At 47.0% G+C, this 22500-nt stretch overlaps 2 protein-coding genes and 1 long non-coding RNA gene across 14 annotated transcripts in view; all 3 read right to left on the bottom strand.

Moving 5' to 3' along the window:
- Window positions 1-6269, bottom strand: part of LOC147034721 (uncharacterized) — a 6404-nt gene extending 135 nt beyond the window's left edge. The window contains exons 1-2 of the long non-coding RNA XR_015059930.1: window positions 4229-6269; window positions 1-225 (exon numbers count right to left, since the gene is read on the bottom strand). The exon at window positions 1-225 is cut by the window's left edge and continues 135 nt beyond it. This is a non-coding gene — a long non-coding RNA (uncharacterized LOC147034721). The remainder of the gene's footprint in view (window positions 226-4228) is intronic.
- LOC147034720 (uncharacterized) overlaps window positions 1-10751 on the bottom strand; it is a 73855-nt gene extending 63104 nt beyond the window's left edge. For all 3 annotated transcript variants that reach the window (XM_085887819.1, XM_085887792.1, XM_085887802.1), the window contains exon 1: window positions 10289-10751. The gene's annotated coding sequence lies outside the window, so the exon portion shown is untranslated. The remainder of the gene's footprint in view (window positions 1-10288) is intronic.
- A 122-nt stretch (window positions 10752-10873) lies between these two features.
- Window positions 10874-22500, bottom strand: part of LOC147034722 (myosin-10-like) — a 242334-nt gene continuing 230707 nt past the window's right edge. For 8 of the 10 annotated variants that reach the window (XM_085887757.1, XM_085887728.1, XM_085887744.1 and 5 more), the window contains one exon: window positions 10874-12933. In XM_085887757.1, the coding sequence (XP_085743883.1) occupies window positions 12786-12933 (148 nt within the window). In that variant the 3' untranslated portion in view covers window positions 10874-12785. The remainder of the gene's footprint in view (window positions 12934-22500) is intronic. The other 2 variants (XM_085887750.1, XM_085887734.1) reach the window with 1 other exon arrangement.

Genomic DNA, 22500 nt, shown 5'->3' on the forward strand with positions numbered 1-22500 from the left:
AGGCCCAAGTCCAACTGGCTCAGACAAGCGCAGTCACAGCCCTCATCAACTCTGGGACTGCCGTTGTGTGGCGGGTGCCATTATTGACCGCCCAATGGTGTGGGTGTCACCTTCGTTCTGGCCATCCTGCCCTACGGCACACAAGGCACCAATCCTGTGGCCCTTTATGCGTGACAGCATAACCACCAGCTTGCCCCTGGTGCTTTGGAGGCATCCATTTACATCCTGAAAAGCACATTTCATAGGCCAATTGGTGTTTTTCGATGCCCACTACATTTCCACCTGGCTTCACCTGTTTTACACGTTTTACACAACAATTTTACCCTATATGTTTTAGAATTTACCTTCACTGCCTTCTCGGCGCACGTTTTACAAGACAACTTGCCTCTGACATTTTCCCTGATGCAAGTGTAAATCTTCGCCACAAGATTCACATGGTCCACACTATTGATTTAAAGACAACCTATCTATGGATCCCCCCCCCTTGCCACATAGCAATATATTATCATGACTGGCAGGACAGCCAAGAGATGCAAATTCACCACTGAGCTGTCTATCCTGGGTTTGAATCTATAAACTGTCATCCTGGTGTTTTGAAGGCAGGATGATTCATGAATGTGTGTGCCATCCCTCGGATGGATGTTCTCAAAGACCAGTATAATTCAAGTGTTTTTGGGGTTTTTTTGCGGTCATGTGAACGATTCTGTAGTGAATGATTCATGTGAATCATCAAAGGGTGGAGGAGCTCCTTGTGAGCCAACGGCCATCCATATCTAGTGCCCAACTGTGTCTGCAGACGTCCTCCTGCAGTTGGGTTATTTCTTATTAGGAGATTGGTGGCAGGATTTGCATTCCGGCCACCGTAAAACCCTTCGTTCCGCAAAACACACAAACGCAAAAAAATCTGAAAACCGACTCCGTGGGAGTACTTCCTGTGCAGCTTCCCTTCGCAGAGCAGCTCACCGGATGATGGGAGTGGGGCAAAGCTTTGGGGACCCCCAATCTTTGATGAAAGGAGGGAAACCACGGGGTAACATCCCTGGGTCAGATTGCGGGAGAGTGTGTTGGAGTGGTGCTGAGGTGTCGACCACCAGACGGCGGTCTCCTTGGGTTAACCTGAGGCGGTCCCTTCGCGTGGCTGCCTGGAATGTCCTATCCCTAAGAGAGGATGATCACCTGTCTGTTATCATTTGAGCTCAAGCGTTTGGACATCGGGATTGCAGCTCTCTCTGAGGTTCGGAGACCGGATTGCGGCGAGATAATGGTGGGTGGTTACACCTACTATTGGTCTGGTAGCTCTGATGGTTACCATACCCAAGGAGTTGCTGTAGCTGTGTCCAATAAGCTGACCCCAATGATAATTAAGGTAACACCGGTCAACGAGCGTATTATGAGATTAAGGATTCGTCACTTCTTAGGTGTCATTTCCCTGGTCTCTGTTTATGCTCCGACTGAGGCGAGTAACCTCACCGTGAAGGACACATTCTTCAACAAGCTTGAGTCTGTGGTTGATCAGTGCCCCAGACGAGATACACTTCGAGTCTTGGGGGATTTAAATGCATCGCCTGGAACTGATAGGGATGGTTATGAGGTGTGTGTTGGTCCCCATGGGTCAGGAACTATGAACCAGAATAGCACTAAGTTCCTTGACTTTGCAAGAAGTCATGGACTTAGGGTGGCTGGTTCATGGTTTCAGCGCCCACAAGCTCATCGCTGGACTTGGTATTCCAACACTGGCGGTGTGGCAAAGGAGATTGACCATGTCCTCATTGACGGTCGCTGGAGGATGATCCAGAACTGCAGGGTCTACCGGAGTGCTCAGTTCCTCAATACTGACCACCGGCTTGTTGTAACAACTCTAAAGCTGCACCTTAAATCCTGGAGAATGGTACCATCCCAGCCTAGGCTGGATGCTGGCAAGCTCAAGGATGAGAGAGTAGCTGAGGAGTTTGCGAACAGGGTGAGTGGACATTTGGGGTGTCTGGTTCCTTTGGGGGGTCCTGAAGAGTTACCTTCAAGACCACCGTCCTTGATGTTGCCGGTGGATGCCTTGGAACTCACCGCAGGGCAAAGAAGAATTTTGTCTCTCAAGGGACACTGGATACCATTGACCAGAGTCACAGGGCCAGGCTGAATGGCAGAGCTGAGCTGTTCAGGGAGCTGAGGCGTAAAACTGTACGTGCACTAAGGGTGGACAAGGAGGCCTATGTGCGAGGAATCTGTGAGGGTGTAGAGCATCACCTGTGGACAGGTGATTCTCGTCCTGCTTACTGGGGAATTCGCGCATTGCGTTCATCCAAGCCCATCCCTTAGAACACTGCAATTCGAGCAGAGAGTGGTAGGCTCTCAACAGAGGAGTCTGAAGTGAAGGCCCACTGGGCCGGTTACTCTGAGCAGTTGTACCAGGCTGATCCACCAGTTGTCGAATTGGACGTCAATGGTGTTGCAATCTCTGTTGCTGACCCTCCAATCAATTGTGGTCCACCTTCGCTTGTGGAAATCCCAGCGGGCTGCGGTGAACCGGTTGAAACAGGGTAAAGCTCCAGGGATCTGTGGCATCCAAGCTGAACTTCTCAAGGCTGGTGGCAATGCTGCACTCATGTCGTTGCATGCAGTTTTGTGCTCTGCCTGGAACACAGGCATCATCCCAACTGACTGGAAGAGGGGCCTTGTTGTCCCTTTCTGGAAAGGGAAGGGTGATCACCAAGACTGCAACAACTCCCGAGGGGTGACGCTGCTCTCAGTGCCGGGCAAGGTCTTTGCTCGGATAATTCTTGATAGGGTTCGCCACCATCTGCTTGAGCACCAGCGTCCAGAGCAGTCAGGCATTACACCAAAGAGGTCAACAATTGACCGTATCCTTGCTCTTTGTGTCCTCAGCGAACACAGACGAGAGTTTCGGCAGGGGCTGCTTGCAGCCTATGTTGATCTCTGTAAAGCGTTCGATTCAGTGAATCGGGATGTCCTCTGGAGGATTCTTGGTCTTCGTGGGGTGCCACCAAAACTGATCGATCTGATGTCTGAACTCTACTCTGGTACCAAGAGTGCTGTGAAGTGTGGTGGTACCATCTCTGACTTATTTCCAGTTGTTACTGGAGTTCGTCAGGGGTGTGTTCTGGCCTCCACACTTATCAGCACTTGTATGGACTGGATTTTTGGGAGGATGTTGGAAAGATCAAGCTGCGGTGCATCGTTTGGGAATGTCAAGATCTCGCACCTTGATTTCGCAGATGATGCAGTCATCTTTGCAGAGACTTTAGATATTCTTTTGGGGGCCCTCGAGGTGCTGAATGAGGAGTCGTAGCCGCTGGGATTACGGGTTTCTTGGGTCAAAACTAAGATCCAGGCTTTCAATGACATCTTGGATGCTGCTGTCTTGTCTGTGTCTGTTTGTGGTGAGGATGTTGAGGTCCTGGAGAGATTCACTTCCCTTGGCAGTGATATTGTTGCGAATTCGCGCCCGCCGGCGTGCGATCGGCCGCTCGACTCGAATGGCGGCAGCCTCGCCCACCGGACGGACAATTCTGTCGTGACCCTCTCGGAACAACGCCGGGAGCTAGTCACGGGTGGGGGTTTAACCCCACCACGACCGTGCCAATTGCCCACCCGCGCAGGATAGGGTCGCTCGCCAAATTCGATCTACCAAAACAGGCTTATTGGGATAATTTGCTGCTTGGATGGCAAAATGGTTCAGTGATATTAAGTTGCTTACAATTTTTTATTTGTTATGGGCTTGAGAAAGACATTGCATTTGACTATAAAGCTGCTTTTCTGCTTTTGCTTGAGCAAACACAACACACACTCTCCTCGAGATGAACATTAAGCTGCCTGTCCTGCCTGTTTCCATGTGCATGGTGAAAATGGCCTGCTGTTTTTTTATTTTGTTGCAAGAATAGGTTTTGAGTTTGTCCCTTGGTATGGATGTGAGGCCGAGGTGAAGTGCCAAAGGGTCACTGATTGCCAATTCAATTTGTTTTACCTATTTATATTTTGGTGACATCAGCTCGGAATAGCATTTGCCTCTATTTTAATGAATATCTGATGCATCAAATTATTCTGACATGGTATTATTTAATAGACAGAAACAGTCACTATCCAAACATAGGTATATGAGCCGAAACCCCGTCACAGACGGGGCACAAAATTGGTCCTTCAGTATTAATTTTGATTATCTCTCGAATGGCGTTGGTCCCGTCTCGATCGGACGAAATTGAGAAATTGAAGTTACCCGGTGACCTTGACCCCATGACCTTTGACCTTGAACTCGATCCCCCCATGTCCGTTCTCATGTCCCAAGGATCACTCATGCCAAGTTTCATCTCATTCCATCCAACGGCTCGGCCGCCTCTGAAGGACACACAAACAAACAAACAAATATACACACAAACAAACATACATACATATTCTATCTTTTTAGTATAGTAGATACACATATATATATATATATATGTTGTGGACATGGGGTCGCGGGGGTACGACAATGGTGGGAGGTATCCCTGGTTCTCCCCAGACTCACCGGGAATCACAGGCTGTGGCACACGAAGAACTTCGTGTCGTTGCGGGTTGCTAAACGACTGTGAATGCCAATAGCTTGACCACGTGACTTAGGGTCCTCCATCTGACACCGTTTACCTCGGAACACATGATCTCCTTATTGGGGAATCACACCCTCTGCAATTATGCTATTATCTTTATTGGATCGTGATTAATGCGGCCGAGCTTTCCGCCAGCACAATGACGGACTGATACGAGAGCCAATTAGTGGGGAATTATAACTTCTTCGCTAATCTACATACAGACATTGCTGGACCAATGTAAGAAAGGCCAACTACGGGCAGATTGGAAATATAACATGAATAATTTATTTGCAATGAGCAATGAGGGGTACGGGAAGGAGGGAGGGGAACTTAAGAGCTTTTAATGGCGTCAAAGGGAAACTGGGGCCAGAAAAGGGAAAAGCAATAAAAAAAAGAGCAATAAATGTATGTATTTATAGATAAGGACAGCAAATGTACAAGTTGTAGATTTAACCTATGCCTTTCCAACTGGCTAACAAAACAGGCTACCCATCAAACCATACACACAGGGAGCCAAATTGGGACTGGTACGCACATCACTGTCACCCTCCCCAACTTGGTACTGCTCTTTGAAATGCCCCCGACACTGTTCTCCACCACCAAGGGTTTCCACTACCAGTGCCGTCGGGAGCATGAACCAACGTGTCCAAGACCAGGGAAGAAACAAGTGTGACGACCCAGGCAGAGAGAGAACAAGCTCGTGCCACGGCCAAGACCCTGATAGCTCGAGGCAAAATAAGAAAGACAGTGCGACAACCAGGACCAAGGTAGCTCAGGGGCGATGACAGAGAGAGCAAATCAGCATGCTGAGCGCAGCTTTATAGCCCTGGGGGCAAAGCCACATGTCACATCCCCCGAGGTAGCCCGGGACCAGCCTTTGTGCCACGTCAGACCCCAAGAGCTGGCCCCATGCCAGCCATTGGAAGATTTCTCTGCAGCCCCGTCCATTCTGCCGCCTGGTGGGATATTCAGTCATTTGGTCCTTCCGGCTGTCATCATGAACAGAGCTCTGCACTGATCATTGGGGGGGGGGGAATCCCTTCTACCCCCATGCTCCTGGGACAAACCCCAAACGTCCAACAATGTTCATGCCACAAAGCCAGGGAATGGGACAATCATTTTAGGGAGGCTGGGTCGTGTCTTGGTGCATTTGCTAGTCATTTTGGGTGGAGGGGAATAAACGGGGATTAGGGAAACAAAATACAGCACAGGGGAAGACGGCAATAAATTACATTATAGGGTAGACGTCCCGACAGATGGACAGACAAACAAAGACTTTGTGGGGCTTTCAACAATAAAGGGGAATGGGAGAATTTGGCACGCATTCCAGAATGCTGCTGCACGTAGCACACGTTAACGCCAGGGCATAAAACATGCACACCCTGTGATAACGGCTGTCACAGCACACATCATCACGCACTGATGCCTCTGTTCTCCAGACGGTTTGACGGGGCGCTAACGACCCAACCAACGCATTTAATTACACAATAAACCCCTATAGGGGTTTATTGCGTTTGATTCAGTGAATCGGGATGTCCTCTGGAGGATTCTTGGTCTTCGTGGGGTGCCACCAAAACTGATCGATCTGATGTCTGAACTCTACTCTGATACTGAGAGTGCTGTGAAGTGTGGTGGTACCATCTCTGACTTATTTCCAGTTGTTACTGGAGTTCGTCAGGGATGTGTACTGGCCCCCACACTTTTCAGCACTTGTATGGACTGGATTCTAGGGAGGATGTCAGAGAGATCAAGTTGCAGTGCATCGTTTGGGAATGTCAAGATCTCGGACCTTGATTTTGCAGATGATGCCGTCATCTTTGCGGAGACTTTAGACATCCTCTTGGGGGCCCTCGAGGTGCTGAATGAGGAGTCGGAGCCGTTGGGATTACGGGTTTCTTGGGTCAAAACTAAGATCCAGGCTTTCGGTGACATCTTGGATGCTGCTGTCCTGTCTGTGCCTGTTTGTGGTGAGGATGTTGAGGTCCTGGAGAGATTCACTTACCTTGGCAGTGATATTCATGTCTCTGCTGGCTGCGAGTCAGAGGTCAATAGACGTCTGGGTCGGGCCTGGGGAGTCATGGATTCACTGGATCATGGGGTGTGGCGCTGCCGGTACCTGTGCGGGAGGACGAAAGTCCGAGTCTTCAGGTCCTTGGTACTTCCAGTCTTGCTCTATGGGTGCGAGACTTGGACTCTGACCAAGGATCTGAGACGGAGACTTAATTCCTTTGGTACCAGGTCTCTTCGGAGAATCCTTGGCTATCGCTGGTCGGATTTTGTGTCCAACGAGCGGTTGCTGAGAGAAACTCGGATGAGATTTGTTACCTGCATAGTCCGTGAGCGTCAGTTGCGGCTGTATGGACATGTGGCTCGTTTTCCTGACGCTGATCCTGCTCACCAGATTCTCTCAGCAAGGGAGTCTCATGCGTGGAGGAGGCCAGTGGGCCGACCACGTGCCTCATGGTTGCAACAGGTTGACCATCATCTCAAGGAGATGGGGATGGGCCTGGCATCTGCCTGGGGGATGGCCAGACAGAGGCCCCTGGAGTACCGACGGAAAGTGGCCGCAGCGACGCGCTGTTCTGGCACATGCTCCCATACCTGACCCTGACCTATTCTTAACGTTCATTACTGAGATAACTATTCTAAAAGTCTATGTGCTGTGTGCGTTTCAATTTCAGCATGGGTTTATAAAACTGCAACACACACACACACACACACACACACACACACACACACACACACACACACACACAACCCTCCCCCCTTCTCCAAAACACACACACACACCCCCCATCTCCACTCTCCAACCCAACGTGCATGCACACTTCTTCCACCCTCCCCAACACACGCTAACACACACCACTCTCCAACACCACACGGTCACACACACACACACACACACACACACACACACACACACACACACACACACACACACACACACACACACACACACCACTCCACCACGTAATACATGATACACGAGAACATATCGTCGGGCCCATTACATCTATCTATAATTCCAGCAATCTCTGTGTGTGTGTCTGTTTGTCTGTCTGCGACAGCCGTTTCTCGACGACCGCCGGTCCGATCTCATTGAAACTTGCTAGGAATATTGCCGGGAACCCACAGATGTGCCTTTTCAAGGTTTGATATCAATCGGACGAGCGGTTCCCAAGTTATGGCCATTTAGCTGTCGACCAATGACAGGACACTGTGCTATGACATCACGAATGACATCACAATTAATGTTTATTTATTTGTTTTTTTTATTTATATTTTTTTTGCATGATTGACGGTCCGATCTGATTGAAACTTGCCAGGAATATTGCTGGGGACCCGCGGATGTGCCTTTTCGAGGTTTGATATTAATCGGACGAGCGGTTCCCAAGTTACGGCCATTTATCTGTCGACCAATATCTGCGAGAGAGGGGGAAAGGAGAGGGGGTGAGAGTGGGGCGAGAGAGAGGAGCGAGAGAGGAGAGGGGAGAGAGGAAGGGCGAGACGAGGGGGAAGAGAGGGGGGAGAGAGGGGGCAAGAGAGGGGCGAGCGAGGAGGGGTGAGAGAGAGGGTCAACACAATTCTTCTTCGTTTGATATGACGTCACAATTGACGCTGGGGACCTGAGTATGTTTCCCAAGTTATGGCCATTTATGATACGGTTGGTCCAATCTAATTGAAATAATGCCCCAATCCAGTCGTCGTTTACGCACCTACGGGCCCGCCCCGACGGGCCCATACTAGTTTATTAACCAATGACAGGACACGATGCTATGGCGTCATGATTGACGTCACAATAAAAAAAAAATTCCCAACATACGGGCATGCACGTATGGCCATGCACGTACGGGCCCGCACTAGTTATACATAATCGTACTAAGTATGACTTCGATACCTTCAGCTGTTCTCAAGTTATCGCTGGAACAAAAACCTATCACGGTCGCACGGATGGACGGACAACCCAAGAACATGCCTCTGGCGACTTCATCAGCGATGGCATAAAAAGGAAAACACCGTAAATTATTGAGAACAGCTTACTTGAGAACTTGAGAACAGCTGAAGGGATCCAAGTCATACTTAGTAGAATTATGTATAACTAGTGCGGGCCCGCCCGTAGGTGCGTGCCCGTACGTGCGTGGCCGTACGTGGGAATTTTTTTTAATTGTGACGTCATAGCACCGTGTCCTGTCATTGATTGATAAATAAATGGCCGTAACTTGGGAATCGCTCTTCCGATTAACATCAAACCTTGAAAAGGCACATCCGTGGGTCCCCAGCAATATTCCTGGCAAGTTTCAATCAGATCGGACCAGTGGTTGTCGAGAAATGGCGGTCACAGACAGACACACATACAGACAGACGGACACACACACAGATATTGCTGGAATTATAGATAGACTAGTGCAGGCCCGTAGGGGCGTGCCAGTATGTGCAGCTTCGTGCCTGCAGTATCAGGTCCCCAACATCAATTGTGACGTCATATCAAACGAAGAAGAATTGTGACGCCCCCCTCTCTCCCCCTCCTCTGTCCCTCCCCTCTCTTGCCCCCCTCTCGCCCTTCTCTCTCCCTTCTCTTGCCCCCCTCTCACTCTTCTCTCTCCCTTCTCTTGCCCCCTCTCACTCTTCTCTCTCTCCCTTCTCTTGCCCCCCTCTCACCCTTCTCTCTCCCTCCCTCTCTTGCGCCCCTCCCACCCCCTCTCTCCCCCTTCTCTTGCCACCCCTCTCTCTCTCTCCCCCTCCTCTCTCTCTCCCCTCCTCTGTACCCCCTCCCCTCTCTTGCCCCCGCCTCACCCCCCTCTCTCGCCCTTCTCTCTCGCCCCTCTCTCTGTAAATGTATTCACAAATGTCTACCAAGCACAACAATTAATTCCAACCTTGGGAAAAAACAGCTTTCAAACCCTTGGGAAACAGCTGTTTCCCTCAGGAAAATTCAAACCTTGGGATTAATTAATAATTTGAATAATAATTAAACCTTGGGAGTAAATAATTAAATAAATTAATAATTAAATAATAATCAAACCTTGGGATTAATTAATTAATTCAAACCTTGGGAAAGAACAGCTTTCAAACCTTGGGAGACACTTGGGAAACAGCTGAAGTGGATGAGGAAGAACGATATCAAACTTTGAAAAGGCACATACCCAGGTCCCCAGTGTTGATTGTGACATCATACCAAAAGAAGAAGAATTGTGACGTCAATCCTTCAAAAAAAAAAAAAAAACCAAATAAACATTAATTGTGACGTCATAGCACTGTGTCCTGTCATTGGTTCACAGATACATGGCCGTAACTTGGGAACCGCTTGTCCGATTGATATCAAACCTTGAAAAGGCACATCCGCGGGTCCCCGGCAATATTCCTGGCAAGTTTCAATGAGATTGGACTGGCGGTCGTCGAGAAACGGCGGTCACAGACAGACAAACAGACAGACAGACACACACAGAGATTGCTGGAATTATAGATAGATAACTTAGATCCCTTCAGCTGTTCTCAAGTTATCACTGGAATAAAAACCTATCACGGTCGCACGGATGGACGGACAACCCAAGAACATGCCTCTGGCGACTTCATCAGCGATGGCATAAAAAGGAAAACACCGTAAATTATTATTTAAACCTGGATATTCAAAATGCAAAGAATGGTGCAAGAGAAAACCGCAAAGATATTCATGTTTTGCAGGTGAAACATGTGTATTTAAAATCCCATACCTGAGTTTTTGGATAACATCCCATATTGATAGCATTCATTTCTTTTGATCTTCCCAAAGGAACGAAGTGCAAAAAGGGCCAACTCCCCAAGGGGGTCGCGATGCCCCTGAGCTGGACATGTGGATTAGTAGTTGTAGTCGTATTTTCTTTGATCTGGACTTTTTTTTTTCCTGTGGACACAACAAATTATCTATAACAGAGAAAAAAGAGAAAGAGAGAAAAAGAGAAAGAGAGAAAAGAGAGGGAGAGAGAGAGAAAGAGAGAGAGAGAAAGAGAAAGATGGATAAAGAGAGGAGAGGGAGAGAGAGAGAGAGGGAGAGAGAGAGAGAGAGAGGGAGAGAGAGAGAGAGAGAGAGAGAGAGAGAGAGAGAGAGAGAGAGAGAGAGAGAGAGAGAGAGAGAGAGAGAGAGAGAGAGAGAAAAAGAGAGCAAAAGAGAAAGAGAAAGAGAGAGGATATAGAGATTAAGATATAAAGATATATAGAGATAGAATACTTTCTTTCCCTTCATTTTGTGCATGTGCAGTATATTCTTCACCAACATTTTTGCTCTTCTCCCAAACATACAATTAACAGTAATACTCAGGAAATGTTCGCCAGTTTTAATGCACATGTCATAACAATGTCTCAGGATGCAAAGAAATGATTAACTCATTTGAACAAGATTAATGCGATAAAGGTTTACACAGTAGAGTAAACTAGTACCCCAGGTTGTTGAAGGGGAACATCTTAAATAGCAAGTGGTATTGCATATCAAAAAATAAACAGCACTTGGCTCTTCAATTTCTGTTGCACATGATCACACTTGGAAGGAATAATCACTGGCTGGTTGTTGAACCTCCATGGTTTGACAAAGCCTCCCATCAAACAAAGTGGCAGGTTAAGATGGGTCATTGGCAACTTAGCCTTTTGTCGTACAGACGTTGAAACAAAGGCTTCGGACATCGCAAAAAGACGAAGAATATTTTTTTTTTAATGTGCCACTTCCACAGTTCGCTGAAGAAAAGTTCAAAATAACAATATCTAAGGCACTTTTCCTACCGATTATAGAAGTCTGTTTAAATGCCAAAATTAAACTAAAATATCAATTTGGCCAACACCTCCCACATTATGGCCAAGTGATAGCTTATAAGACATGATCACAGATAAACACCTGTGGAGAAAAAAAAAAAGAACCCTCTCAGTGCTTATGATCACCTACATCATTCATTTACGCTGACACCGACACCACCGGATTACAGGACCTACTTCATTGGCAGAATCTGTGGTGCACGCACTGCATTGATGCACACAACGTGCAAATCCAATTATCGGGTACGCTCTGTTGCATAAGAAAGCACATTTATTGATCATTACAAAAATTGCAATGTGTTTCTCCTCTATTCAAAGAGGTGGTTTGAAGAAGCAAAACACAAAGCAAATAGTTTTCCCAATTTCAGATCAATTCATACCTTTATCCAAAGGAGGGAAGGGGTGGGGGGGGGGGGTGGTAGGATACTTTCAAACATCAATCATCTTCATGTCAGAACAAAATACTGGTCGAACATGCCCCTCACGTTTCTTAACACTGATCACAAGATGGCGGCAGCAACGGCCGCGGCAGCAGCAGCATCGACGACGACGTGTCATTTGAACCATCCACATGGGCCACAGAAGCAAATTCCAAACATTCCGGCACATCAAATGGCTTAAAATGCAGTTTGGTCTCGAGAGCACAACCACAGGAAAACAAGAAGCAAAACCTTGCTCACGTGCCCACGAAAGCAGAGGAAGCTCGGCGGCAAAAAGGCCACCCGGTTCTGAAACAACCGATGTTCATTTTACAGCGGTGGCTGTACTTCACCACATTAGTGTTTGTTTTCTTTATTTATTTTTAGATAAATGTGCATAATCAAAGAACAGGGCCACAGAAAGAAAAGAAAAAAAACCTTCATAAAGTTGAAAACTTCACAGTTCCCTTGCCAATAAAAGACAGGCTTTGATAAAGCACAGAAGATAATCATAATTTGGACAGGTGCAAAAGCTCCACAAGGTGTCTGACACGAAGCCAAAAAAAAAAGAAGAAAATGCAAGCAACTTCCTAATTTCAGTATAAAAATGATAACACGACAAAAGATTGCTTCATCACTGGAAACTGCAATGTGTTGCGGCCTCATAGGAGCAACGGGCTATGCTCCCGTGCATACATCAGTCATCCCCTTTGGGTAGAAATTTGTTCTCGATAAATGGTCTACAAACAATTTCAATGAGAAATGCAATAGATATAGCAAGAAGCTAACCGCTCTGCAAAACGTAAAAATCCTAACGCATAATGTGGCATTTGGCATCAAAACCGAGTGGAGGAGGATTGGTGATGATGAACAAACGAAAAGATCTCATCCCCGTCTGACCGCTTTCGAGTAATCGAAGACAAGCCAGGGAGAGGGCAGGGCATGCATGTTGAGAGCAAGGGGGATCAAGAGTACAAGGTGAGAGAATCAGAAGCGGGTAAGCAGAAAATCAGTCCGTTTGGTTGGCTTGCCCATCGTTCAGGTCTTTATCTTTACTGCTAACTGAAGAGTCATCATCCGAAATGTCTCCTTCCGTGGAGGGCTGCACGGCACGTCGGCCCGAGCGGCTGCTGGGAAAAGAAAAAGCCCCACCACGCCTGGAAATGGAGTTGGGAAGAGAGAAAAAAAAAACTTATGTAGATAACATGCAAATATGACTTCAACGTCCATAGTCTGTCACTAACTCCACATATGGCAGTGGGAATTTAGGGAAAGAATGCGTACCGTTTAAAACAAAAAGTTAAATTTGTCCCCCCTCCCTTCACCCCAACCCAAACTGACTGCAATGTTGAGATGGTCCCCAAGCATAATGGGTATAAATACAGACACTGTTTTTATATTTCCACATTCCTCGCACAAACATGACACCAAACGAGCACAATTTGCCTCTCAAGTCGGATGTACACAGAGAGGTCGTGACCCAACGGTGAGTCGTCTGAGGTTGAAAACCACTTTCCATACAGGGCTCAAAGTTCAAGGTTGGTCCAAAAATTAAGATTTTAGGCCTGCCAAACATTGAAATTTCATCCAATCCAGACAAAAATTGGCAAAATCATAGATTCAGACCACGGCTCCTGCAGATCGAAGTGGACAGCCATTACTTTGGTGCTTCTTTAGATTTCACAAGGAATCAAACGTTAAATTTGGATGCAAAATTAAGGTTTTTGACCAGTCAAACATTGATATCTAAACCAATCCAGCCAAAACTCGAGCACAAGAAAACACCTTGCCACAGTCTCTTACAGACTAAAGCAGGTAGGCATTAGTCCCGAGTCTTCCTTTTAATTTTACATGGGTCAAGGTAGATGGATTGGGGGGGGGGAGGTTGTGTGGGAGGAGAGGGGGAGCCACATTGCATTTGCTCACAATTATCTGCAATTCTCATAATCAGATATGATTTGTTTAAGTTATTAGGTGATGCTGTATATTAAACAACTCGTTGCTTTGATAATTTAAGTTTTTTTCAATTGTACCCATTTGTTTGAGAATTGAGCAACGCATTCGGAGCGTGTGGACAATATCATCACACGTACAAGGACGTACTTAAAAGCAATTCCTCTATTATTTTTCTACAAAATAGGGAAAGATATTCGAATGAAACAGAGACAGGTACTAACATCAATTATTTTACGATGGTATATATTTATTTCTCGACATAATCACCACAGTGGTCCACATATTTCTGCCAACATTCATGTCGTTTTGTGAACCCATCACGATAGATCTCTGCGTCCTGCTGACTTAATAAGCGCTTCACAGTGGCCTTGACATCATCATCGGAAGAAATGAAGGTGTTCTCCATGAAGGTGTTCCTTAAGTTTGGGGAAGAGTTGAAAATCTGACGGAGCCAAGTCTGGGTTGGTGATCCTTTGTGGCGGTACTCCATTGACTGTCTCTTACTCTCAGGATCGTAATGGTGCGTGCACACCAAGCACTGCAGTCATCTCATCTCCAATTCGTCATTGCAACTCTCATTTCCAGCATTTCACAGCACCGATAACATTGTGCTGCCCTCTGGCATCTTGACGAACGTAGCACTGAAACATCTAGTGTCAGATTCATGAAACTTCACACCCAGTGGCGGGAAGAACTAATGTGCAGACTATTGCGCTTTGTTTCATTCGAATATCTTGACTTGTTTTGTAGAAAAAGAATAGGAGGCATTACTTTTTAAACATGCCCTCGTAAATATAGTTGGTATCCATCAAAAGAACAAGAGGAATACCTCACCTTGCTGGAGGCAGGGGAGGGGAAGGGGAAGGGGGTTTAGTCGTATTGTATATTTCATTGATCCCTTTCCACTTTCCATCCTTCATCACTTTTTGTTCCCTTCCCAAAATTCATGAAGGCTAAAATAACTCGAAAATTCCTGTTAGGTGGGGGGGGGGAGGGGAGGGGAGTACTGCCTATTCCTCTGTTGGCTCAGACTGCCCATTGCAAATACAGATTCAACACCGACCTTGATAATGAGGTGATCAAGTTAGTAAAAACAACACAATGCCATTTCCTGATAAATAATCACTGCAAACAAAGCAAGGCAATAGCATTAGGTATGCAGAAATAAAACATAACCCTCGAGTGTTCAGGTAGCAAGTTAAGGCAAGTCCCAGATGTTGTGCATCATCAAGTTGGCACCGACATGACAAACAACAAACGAAAGCAGCTTTGTGCCAGGCCAAAGGGGAACTGCACCAACTGCGAACCAGCTTAGCTCCATTGGTCCCCATTCTTGTGCTTCAATGAAATGCGTCGGTGGGACTTCCGGTCATCAAATCCATCAATGACGATCACCCACAATGCTAATCAATGCAGTTCATAAATCATAGCATGCAATGCACGTAGACTAATCGTGTGAAATGAAAAAAAACAAAAATAAAAATATTTTGAAGGGCTACGGCAGGTTAATTTATAACGGGAAAGTACTTTCCATCACGTTACAGACGATGTTCTTTCCTAATCCAACCATTGCTTTGGGTTTGCTTTAAGTCGACATCACAGAAAAAAATGCAAACTGATATAACAGCTTGAATGACAACACCATGGATGTGAAAGAGTGCTTATACTTCTGGAGAATTTATACTAAGCTGTATATCCAAAACCGATCACCAGCGAGAGGTTTTAAAAGTTATCCCAGTCAGAATAGTAAATACCCTTTTTGTGCAATAGACAGATATACTGTATGTACGCGGGGTCTGCCGAGCAGGCATGTAAGACGTTGGCCATTATAAAGTTTGCAGTGTTAGTGTGAGAAATATCTGAGGATATTCCAGAGAATAAATAGCTCAGTGGGCTGTCATCACGCAAGTCCTTGGGTTCGAGTCCTAGGTTGAATTGAAAATTTTTCACACTAGCCCCATGCAGGAATTTATTATTTATACCTGTTTATTAAAATACAGTACAAAAAAAACAAACATATATATATATATATATATATATATATATATATATATATATATATATATATATATATATATATATATATATATATATATATATATATATATATATATATATATATATATATATATATAGTAATCCCCCGCTATATCGCGGTTCACCTATCACGCCCCCGCTTCATCGCGGTTTTTCCCTTGGAACCTAACTATTTTTTTCTGCAGATTCCCCCAGTATATCACGGTAATAATATATAAAATATAAATTATTTAAGCAATAAATTATAATGCGTGGTGCTTGACTGGTCACACAATGCACAAGACAAAGTTTCGCTTGTGAACTTCGAATATTTTCTACGTTTTTTCTCCAAGCCCCACGATGCCGCCCAAACGCACTGCACCTCCTAAGGTTTCTGGCAAGGAACCGAAGCACCAAAGGAAGGTTTATATTCATTCGATATAAATCAAACCCAATCGTGTTTATACACCGCCCAGTGCCAGTCGAGTACGTGGTTGAATCCGTTGTGCGAGTGTGCTGCACGGAGTTACCGTGCAGGGGTGCTGTATCATGAAAGGTTTGGCCTAGCCGGGCACGTTGTATCGTGTGTGTTATTACAGCGCGTGCGCTGTATACAATTGCACAGAGTTTGAAATGTCCCCGGCGTCGTCTACCACGTCTCCGGTGGGTCCGGTGTCCCCCCCCCCCCCCCACTGCCTCAAGACAGCAAATGACGGCCGTCCGGTAGATGCAGTGCGTAACCTCGACGGAAATGACAATTGACGGAAATACCCGAGTATTTCAATGGAAATTTGTGAAACTAATGTGTTATATGTGAAAACCATTTAATTTATTGCTTGACGGAAAAAAAACAAAGAAACGCTCCCCTCATGTACGAACGAACGAACGAGACGTCATTTCCGTCCACCATGGCATTTCGCGCCAAACGCAGAAAGCTAAGTTATTTTTTTGCCATCATTCTCTTTAATATTAGCCATAAACAAGTGTTTCCTCATGCATTAGTGGTTGAAATTTACTTACAATCATTCTTTTGCGGCCTCCTGCCACGCTGTATCAAACGATTTCATTCCTTCTGTTATATATAAAGGTGATTATCACAATAATAACAAGATTTTTACATTTCAAATATTAAGTACGCTTTTTAATTGTTTTTCAACTGAAAAAGCATAAATTGCATATTTTAACATTAGTGTACTCATTTGCTTCACCACACGCGCTGTATTGAAGGATTTGACTTGTTAAAGTTGATTTCAACCAAACCAAGACTGGTGTTTGGCCTTTGTGCTCCGTTGGGGATTCCCTCTAACCCCTGTGGCGTGGTGGCAGCGTGGGGATACGATTCCACGCACTCTTCACCCCGGAGACGGCAATCGGCAGAACGTCCCTGTTACGAGAGCCATCTTCGAACCCCAATCGCACCTCACAAGAAGGTGAGCGGCCAACCAGCTCACTCTGTAGCTGTCATAAACATCGTCTGTACAACGTGCCCGTCATCAAAATGGCCACCACACACCGCGCACCAAAGCAGTGGTCACTTAGCAAGAGTGAAACGGTGAACTCGTTTGAAAATTGGAGACACAATTTTCTTTATATTTTATCACTCGATCCCAACTTTGCGCCCTTCCTCACTGAGGGCGTCACCTGGGAGAAGAAGAGCAGAGCGTTCCCTCTTCGTGGACTTGTGGATGATGGTGAGGATGTCCCCGTTGTGCAGCGTCACACTGCCCAACAGAAAGTCAACGTACTGGAACTTATGTTGGGTCAGATTGCAAACTACTGCCCTGCGATATCCCGCAACACCACAGTCCAAAACTCCACCTCTGTAGTCAACATATGGCAATCGATTCGACAACATTTTGGATTCCATTCGACAGGCGCACACTTCATTGACTTTGTGGCGATACGCCATAACCCTGGAGAGTGCCATGAAGACTTATACCAACGCCTGATGGCGTTTGTGGAGGATAACTTGCTTCGACAAGATGGCAGCATCTTCCACCATAACCAGGCGATCACGGAAAATGAGGAATCATCTCCCTCATTGGAGAACTTTATTGTGCTCACATGGCTTCGCCTTGTCCACAGTGGACTCCCCGGACTCGTCAAACAACGCCATGGAACTGAAGTCAGGTCCCACACTTTAGCCTCCATCAAACCACAGATATCCCAGGCGCTTAACTCACTATTAGATGAGCTCCATGCTGCTGAAGATACAACGTCCTTGCGCACTTCAACATCTCGACCACAGGTCCCCCGCCCGGCATCGTTCCCATCATCGTCAAAACCTCGTCAAGTCTTTTCGGGGACTCGTTCCTACAACCTTACGAAGTCCTGTCCCCTCTGCAAACAAGCATGCCGCACTGATTACAGTCATTTCCTCAGTGAGTGTCCTTTCCTCCCCGAACGAGATCGTCGGTACATCGCCAGAGCATGCCATGTGGCTGGCATAACTGAAGAGTCAGACGACGAGTCTGGAGACGTAACATATGCCCATATGGACAAGGCAGTTAAATAACATAGACTATACAGAACCATCCACTATCTCGAGGGGCCAGACTCGCCAGTCTCCATATCGAGACACCTTCCACGGCCACCACTCAACCCGAGTTACCATCGACAGTGGGGCCACGGGTAACCTGATTCGTGAGACAACTGTAAGGAGGTTTGGAGCCAAGATTCAGAAGAGTGCACAGTCCGCTCGTCAGGCTGATGGGTCTTCCCCTCTTCAAGTGGTTGGTAAGACCAGACTGACACTGACTCGCGACGGAAGGGAATTTCAGTTTGAGGGCCTGGTTGTCGAAAATCTTGACGTAGAAGTACTAGCAGGAACACCTTTCATGGAGTCTAATGACATCTCAATCCGCCCTGCGAAGCATCAAGTTATCCTGGGTGACGGCACCACATACGTTTATGGTTCTCAGGAAGGGAGCCTTAATCGCCATGCAGTACGCCGAGCTCATGTCGTATGTATGGATCATGTCGTACCCCACACAACTACACTGTGGCCCGGTGAGTTCATCGAAATGGTCCTTCCATGTGACATGTCGAGTATCGACCTAGCGTTCGCACTCGAACCTCGCACGGATGCCCCCAGTGCGAGGTCGCTGCGACCTATTGAGTACTGGCCCCCACCGAGTGTCATCCATAGGATCAGCGGGAAGGTTCGGATCCCCAATTTAACTAACGAACCACAAGTTCTCAAACGACATGAGCAATTTTGTCAAATCCGCCCTGTGTACATACCCAAAGAACACCCAGATGACTATACTGAGACCAGCCCCCCCCCCCAAATTAAAACGCACACTCACTTCACTCTCAGGACACTCTTCCACTGTCACCCTCGACCCTGACAACATGTTCACTTCTGACACACGATCAAAGTTTTGTGCCCTTCTTGAAGAGTATGATGAAGTGTTTGACCCAGTGTTCCAAGGCTACAATGGTGCTGCAGCCCCCTTTGAGGCTGTTGTTAACATGGGCCCCGTTCAGCCTCCACAACGCAAAGGCCGTCTACCACAGTATGCGCAAGATAAACTGTGTGAACTACAACACAAATTTGATGAACTAGAAAAGCTTGGAGTTTTTGCTCGCCCTGAGGACATGGGGATTACTGTGGAATACATGAATCCTTCATTCTTGATCAAGAAGCCCAGTGGCGGGTTCCGCTTAGTCACAGCCAGGGCTGATGTGGGCCGATACAGCAAGCCCCAACCCTCTCTTATGCCAAACGTAGATTCCATCCTCCACAAAATTGCTCAGTGGAAGTATGTAATTACGACCGACCTTACGAGTGCCTTCTACCAAATCCCATTATCTCGCCAGTCCATGAAGTACTGCGGTGTAGCCACACCCTTCCGGGGAATACGTGTGTATACCAGATCCACTATAGGTATGCCTGGATCAGAGACGGCACTCGAAGAACTCATGTGTCGCGTCCTTGGTGATCTCTTAGAGAAGGGGACCGTCGCCAAACTTGCTGACGACCTCTATTGCGGTGGTGACACATTGGACGAATTTCTCCAGAACTGGAGAATGGTGTTGCAGGCTCTGCGTAAATGTCGACTTCGCCTCTCTGCTACGAAGACAGTTGTATGTCCAAAGAACACCACCATCTTAGGATGGATCTGGTCTAATGGTACTATCCAGGCCAGCCCACACCGTGTGGCTACACTCTCTCCTTGTTCGGCTCCTGAGAAGGTCAGGGGAATGAAATCCTTTATCGGGGCATATAAGGTTCTCACTCGTGATATCCCCAACTGCTCCGCTCTCTTATTCCCCTTGGATGATGTTGTGGCTCGATGCCAATCACTGGACAGAGTTGTGTGGACTGATGAGTTACATTTCTGCCTTCCACAGAGCCCAAGCTGCTCTTTTGTCAGCTCGTACAATTACTCTTCCTCGTCCAAGTGATCAGCTATGGATCACGACGGATGGTTCTGTCAAAAAAGAGGATTGGATCAACTCTGTACATCACGTGCAATGGAAGACCTCACCTTGTGGGTTTTTTTAGCACAAAGTTACGCGGACGCCAACCTACCTGGTTTCCATGTGAAGTGGAGGCCCTTTCCATTGCTGTATCAGTAAAACACTTCAGTCCCTTCATTATCCTATCTAAACATCATGCATCCATTCTCACTGATAGCAAGCCATGCGTACAAGCGTATGAGTAGCTCTGTCATGGCGAGTTTTCAGCGAGCCCTCGTCTATCCACATTCCTGTCCACCGTCAGCCGTTATCAAGCGACCGTACGACACCTCGCAAGATCCGCCAATGCCCCATCTGATTTTGCCAGCCGCAATGCACCAGACTGTACCGGCACCTCCTGTCAAATTTATGCATTCATAAGACGCGAGGAGGAGGCCGTAGTCCTGCAGGTGTCAGCCCAAGACATTATTTCCGGCCGAACCAAACTGCCCTTCACCAACAGAACTGCCTGGATCGCAGTTCAGGCAGAGTGCGCAGACTTAAGGCGGACTCATGCCCACCTGATTCAGGACACCCACGGATCGAAGAAAACGACCAACATCAAGGATGTCAAACGTTACCTCCAGGTTGCATCACTTTCCAAAGATGGCCTAGTTGTAGTCCGTCGGGACAACCCCTGTCCTCGGCATGTGAGTGCATTATTGTCCCACGTCAGGTAGTCAATGGCTTACTAACAGCATTACACATTCAACTGGATCACCCGAGTCGTCATCAACTCAGTTCTGTGATTCACCGCTATTTTTATGCTCTTGACTTGGACAGAGCAATCGATCAGGTAACCTCGAGGTGTGACCAGTGTGCTGCATTGTGCAACATTCCTCATACCATTACCAGGCAGTCCACTGGAGAACACCCTGATGCTGTTGGTGTATCCTTCGCAGCAGATATCATCAAACGCAATCACCAGCTCGTTCTTATATTGCGAGAATGTTCCACTTCCTACACCACATCGTGCATTGTGGAGAATGAACAACACATCACTCTCAGCGACAACTTGATCCGCTTGTGCATAGAGCTCCGACCATTGGATGGACCACTTGCTGTCATCCGCACCGATCCGGCTCCCGGCTTCACACGTCTGGTCCACGATGAGCTTCTTAAACATCACCGGATGTGCATCGAGATTGGTCGCATTAAAAATCCCAACAAGAATCCCATCGCCGAGAAGCCAGTTCGTGAATGTGAAGACGAACTTCTACGACAGGAGCCGATGGGAGAACCAGTAACTCTACTAACCCTCGCACTGGCCACTGCCAGTATGAACTCACGAGTTCGTGCACGGGGACTCTCGGCCCGAGAGATGTGGTGCCAGCGGGATCAGTTCACCAATCAACAAATCCCTTTCTCGGACTTGCAAATGATACAAGCCCAACACCATCTTTGTTCCATTAACCACCCCCATAGTGAGAAGTCGAAGGCACCCATGGGGTCCGTCAAGCCCAATGTGTCAGTGGAAGTCAGTGATTTGATCTACTTGTACTCTGATCATAACAAGTCATGCGCAAGAAACCGCTACCTCGTCTCTGCCACCGATGGACCCTGGTGCAACATACGTAAATTTGTGGGGTCCCAATTGAGGAGTGCAGCTTATCGGGTGAAAAAGTCTGAATGCTACAAAGTCCGGGACTACTGGAAGGATACGCTCCCACTCCCTCGCAATCGGGGATATGGTGTTGCACAACAAACCGAGGACGTATGCCTCCAACCAGCAACGAAGCCACCAGACCCCCATTCATCCCCTATGAGCTGTCTTCACCTGCCGACAGTGCTGAATCCTTCCCAATCCCGAGTAGGCCAGGTACCAGATCGAGGTTCTGATGCATCCCCGAGGCTTGACACCTGTAGACCTGGTTACTCCAAAGCCATCGGCGACACCTGTGAGGAACATCCAACGGTGTCCCCAACCGTCTGGACACCAAGACGCTCCAACCGTGTACGTTACCAGCCCAAACACTTCAAGGATTTTATTTTGGATGCTTAGAGTCATATTGTGGTCACAATGCTTGCAGAAACTGTCATTGGGCAGAATAATCCCCGAGACCGGAGGGCAGTCTACCCGGTGATGGTCTCAGTATATCTGACTGACTGGTACATGATTTATGTGACCTCCTCCAGGTTAACTTACCGTTATCCTTGTTTAACTTTGTGTACTCTGCCTCAGTATTTGAAGTCATGTACTGTCACCTACTTTCTTCATTTATAACACCAAGCATGATAGTAGATAAATGACATTGTAAAAAAAAAAAAAAAAAGTGGTTACGCCAGTG

Source organism: Eptatretus burgeri, chromosome 1 (assembly GCF_056783735.1).
Source record: "Eptatretus burgeri isolate ZD-2024b chromosome 1, Ebu_testis_v1, whole genome shotgun sequence".
In the NCBI taxonomy this organism is placed as follows: Eukaryota; Metazoa; Chordata; class Myxini; order Myxiniformes; family Myxinidae; genus Eptatretus; species Eptatretus burgeri.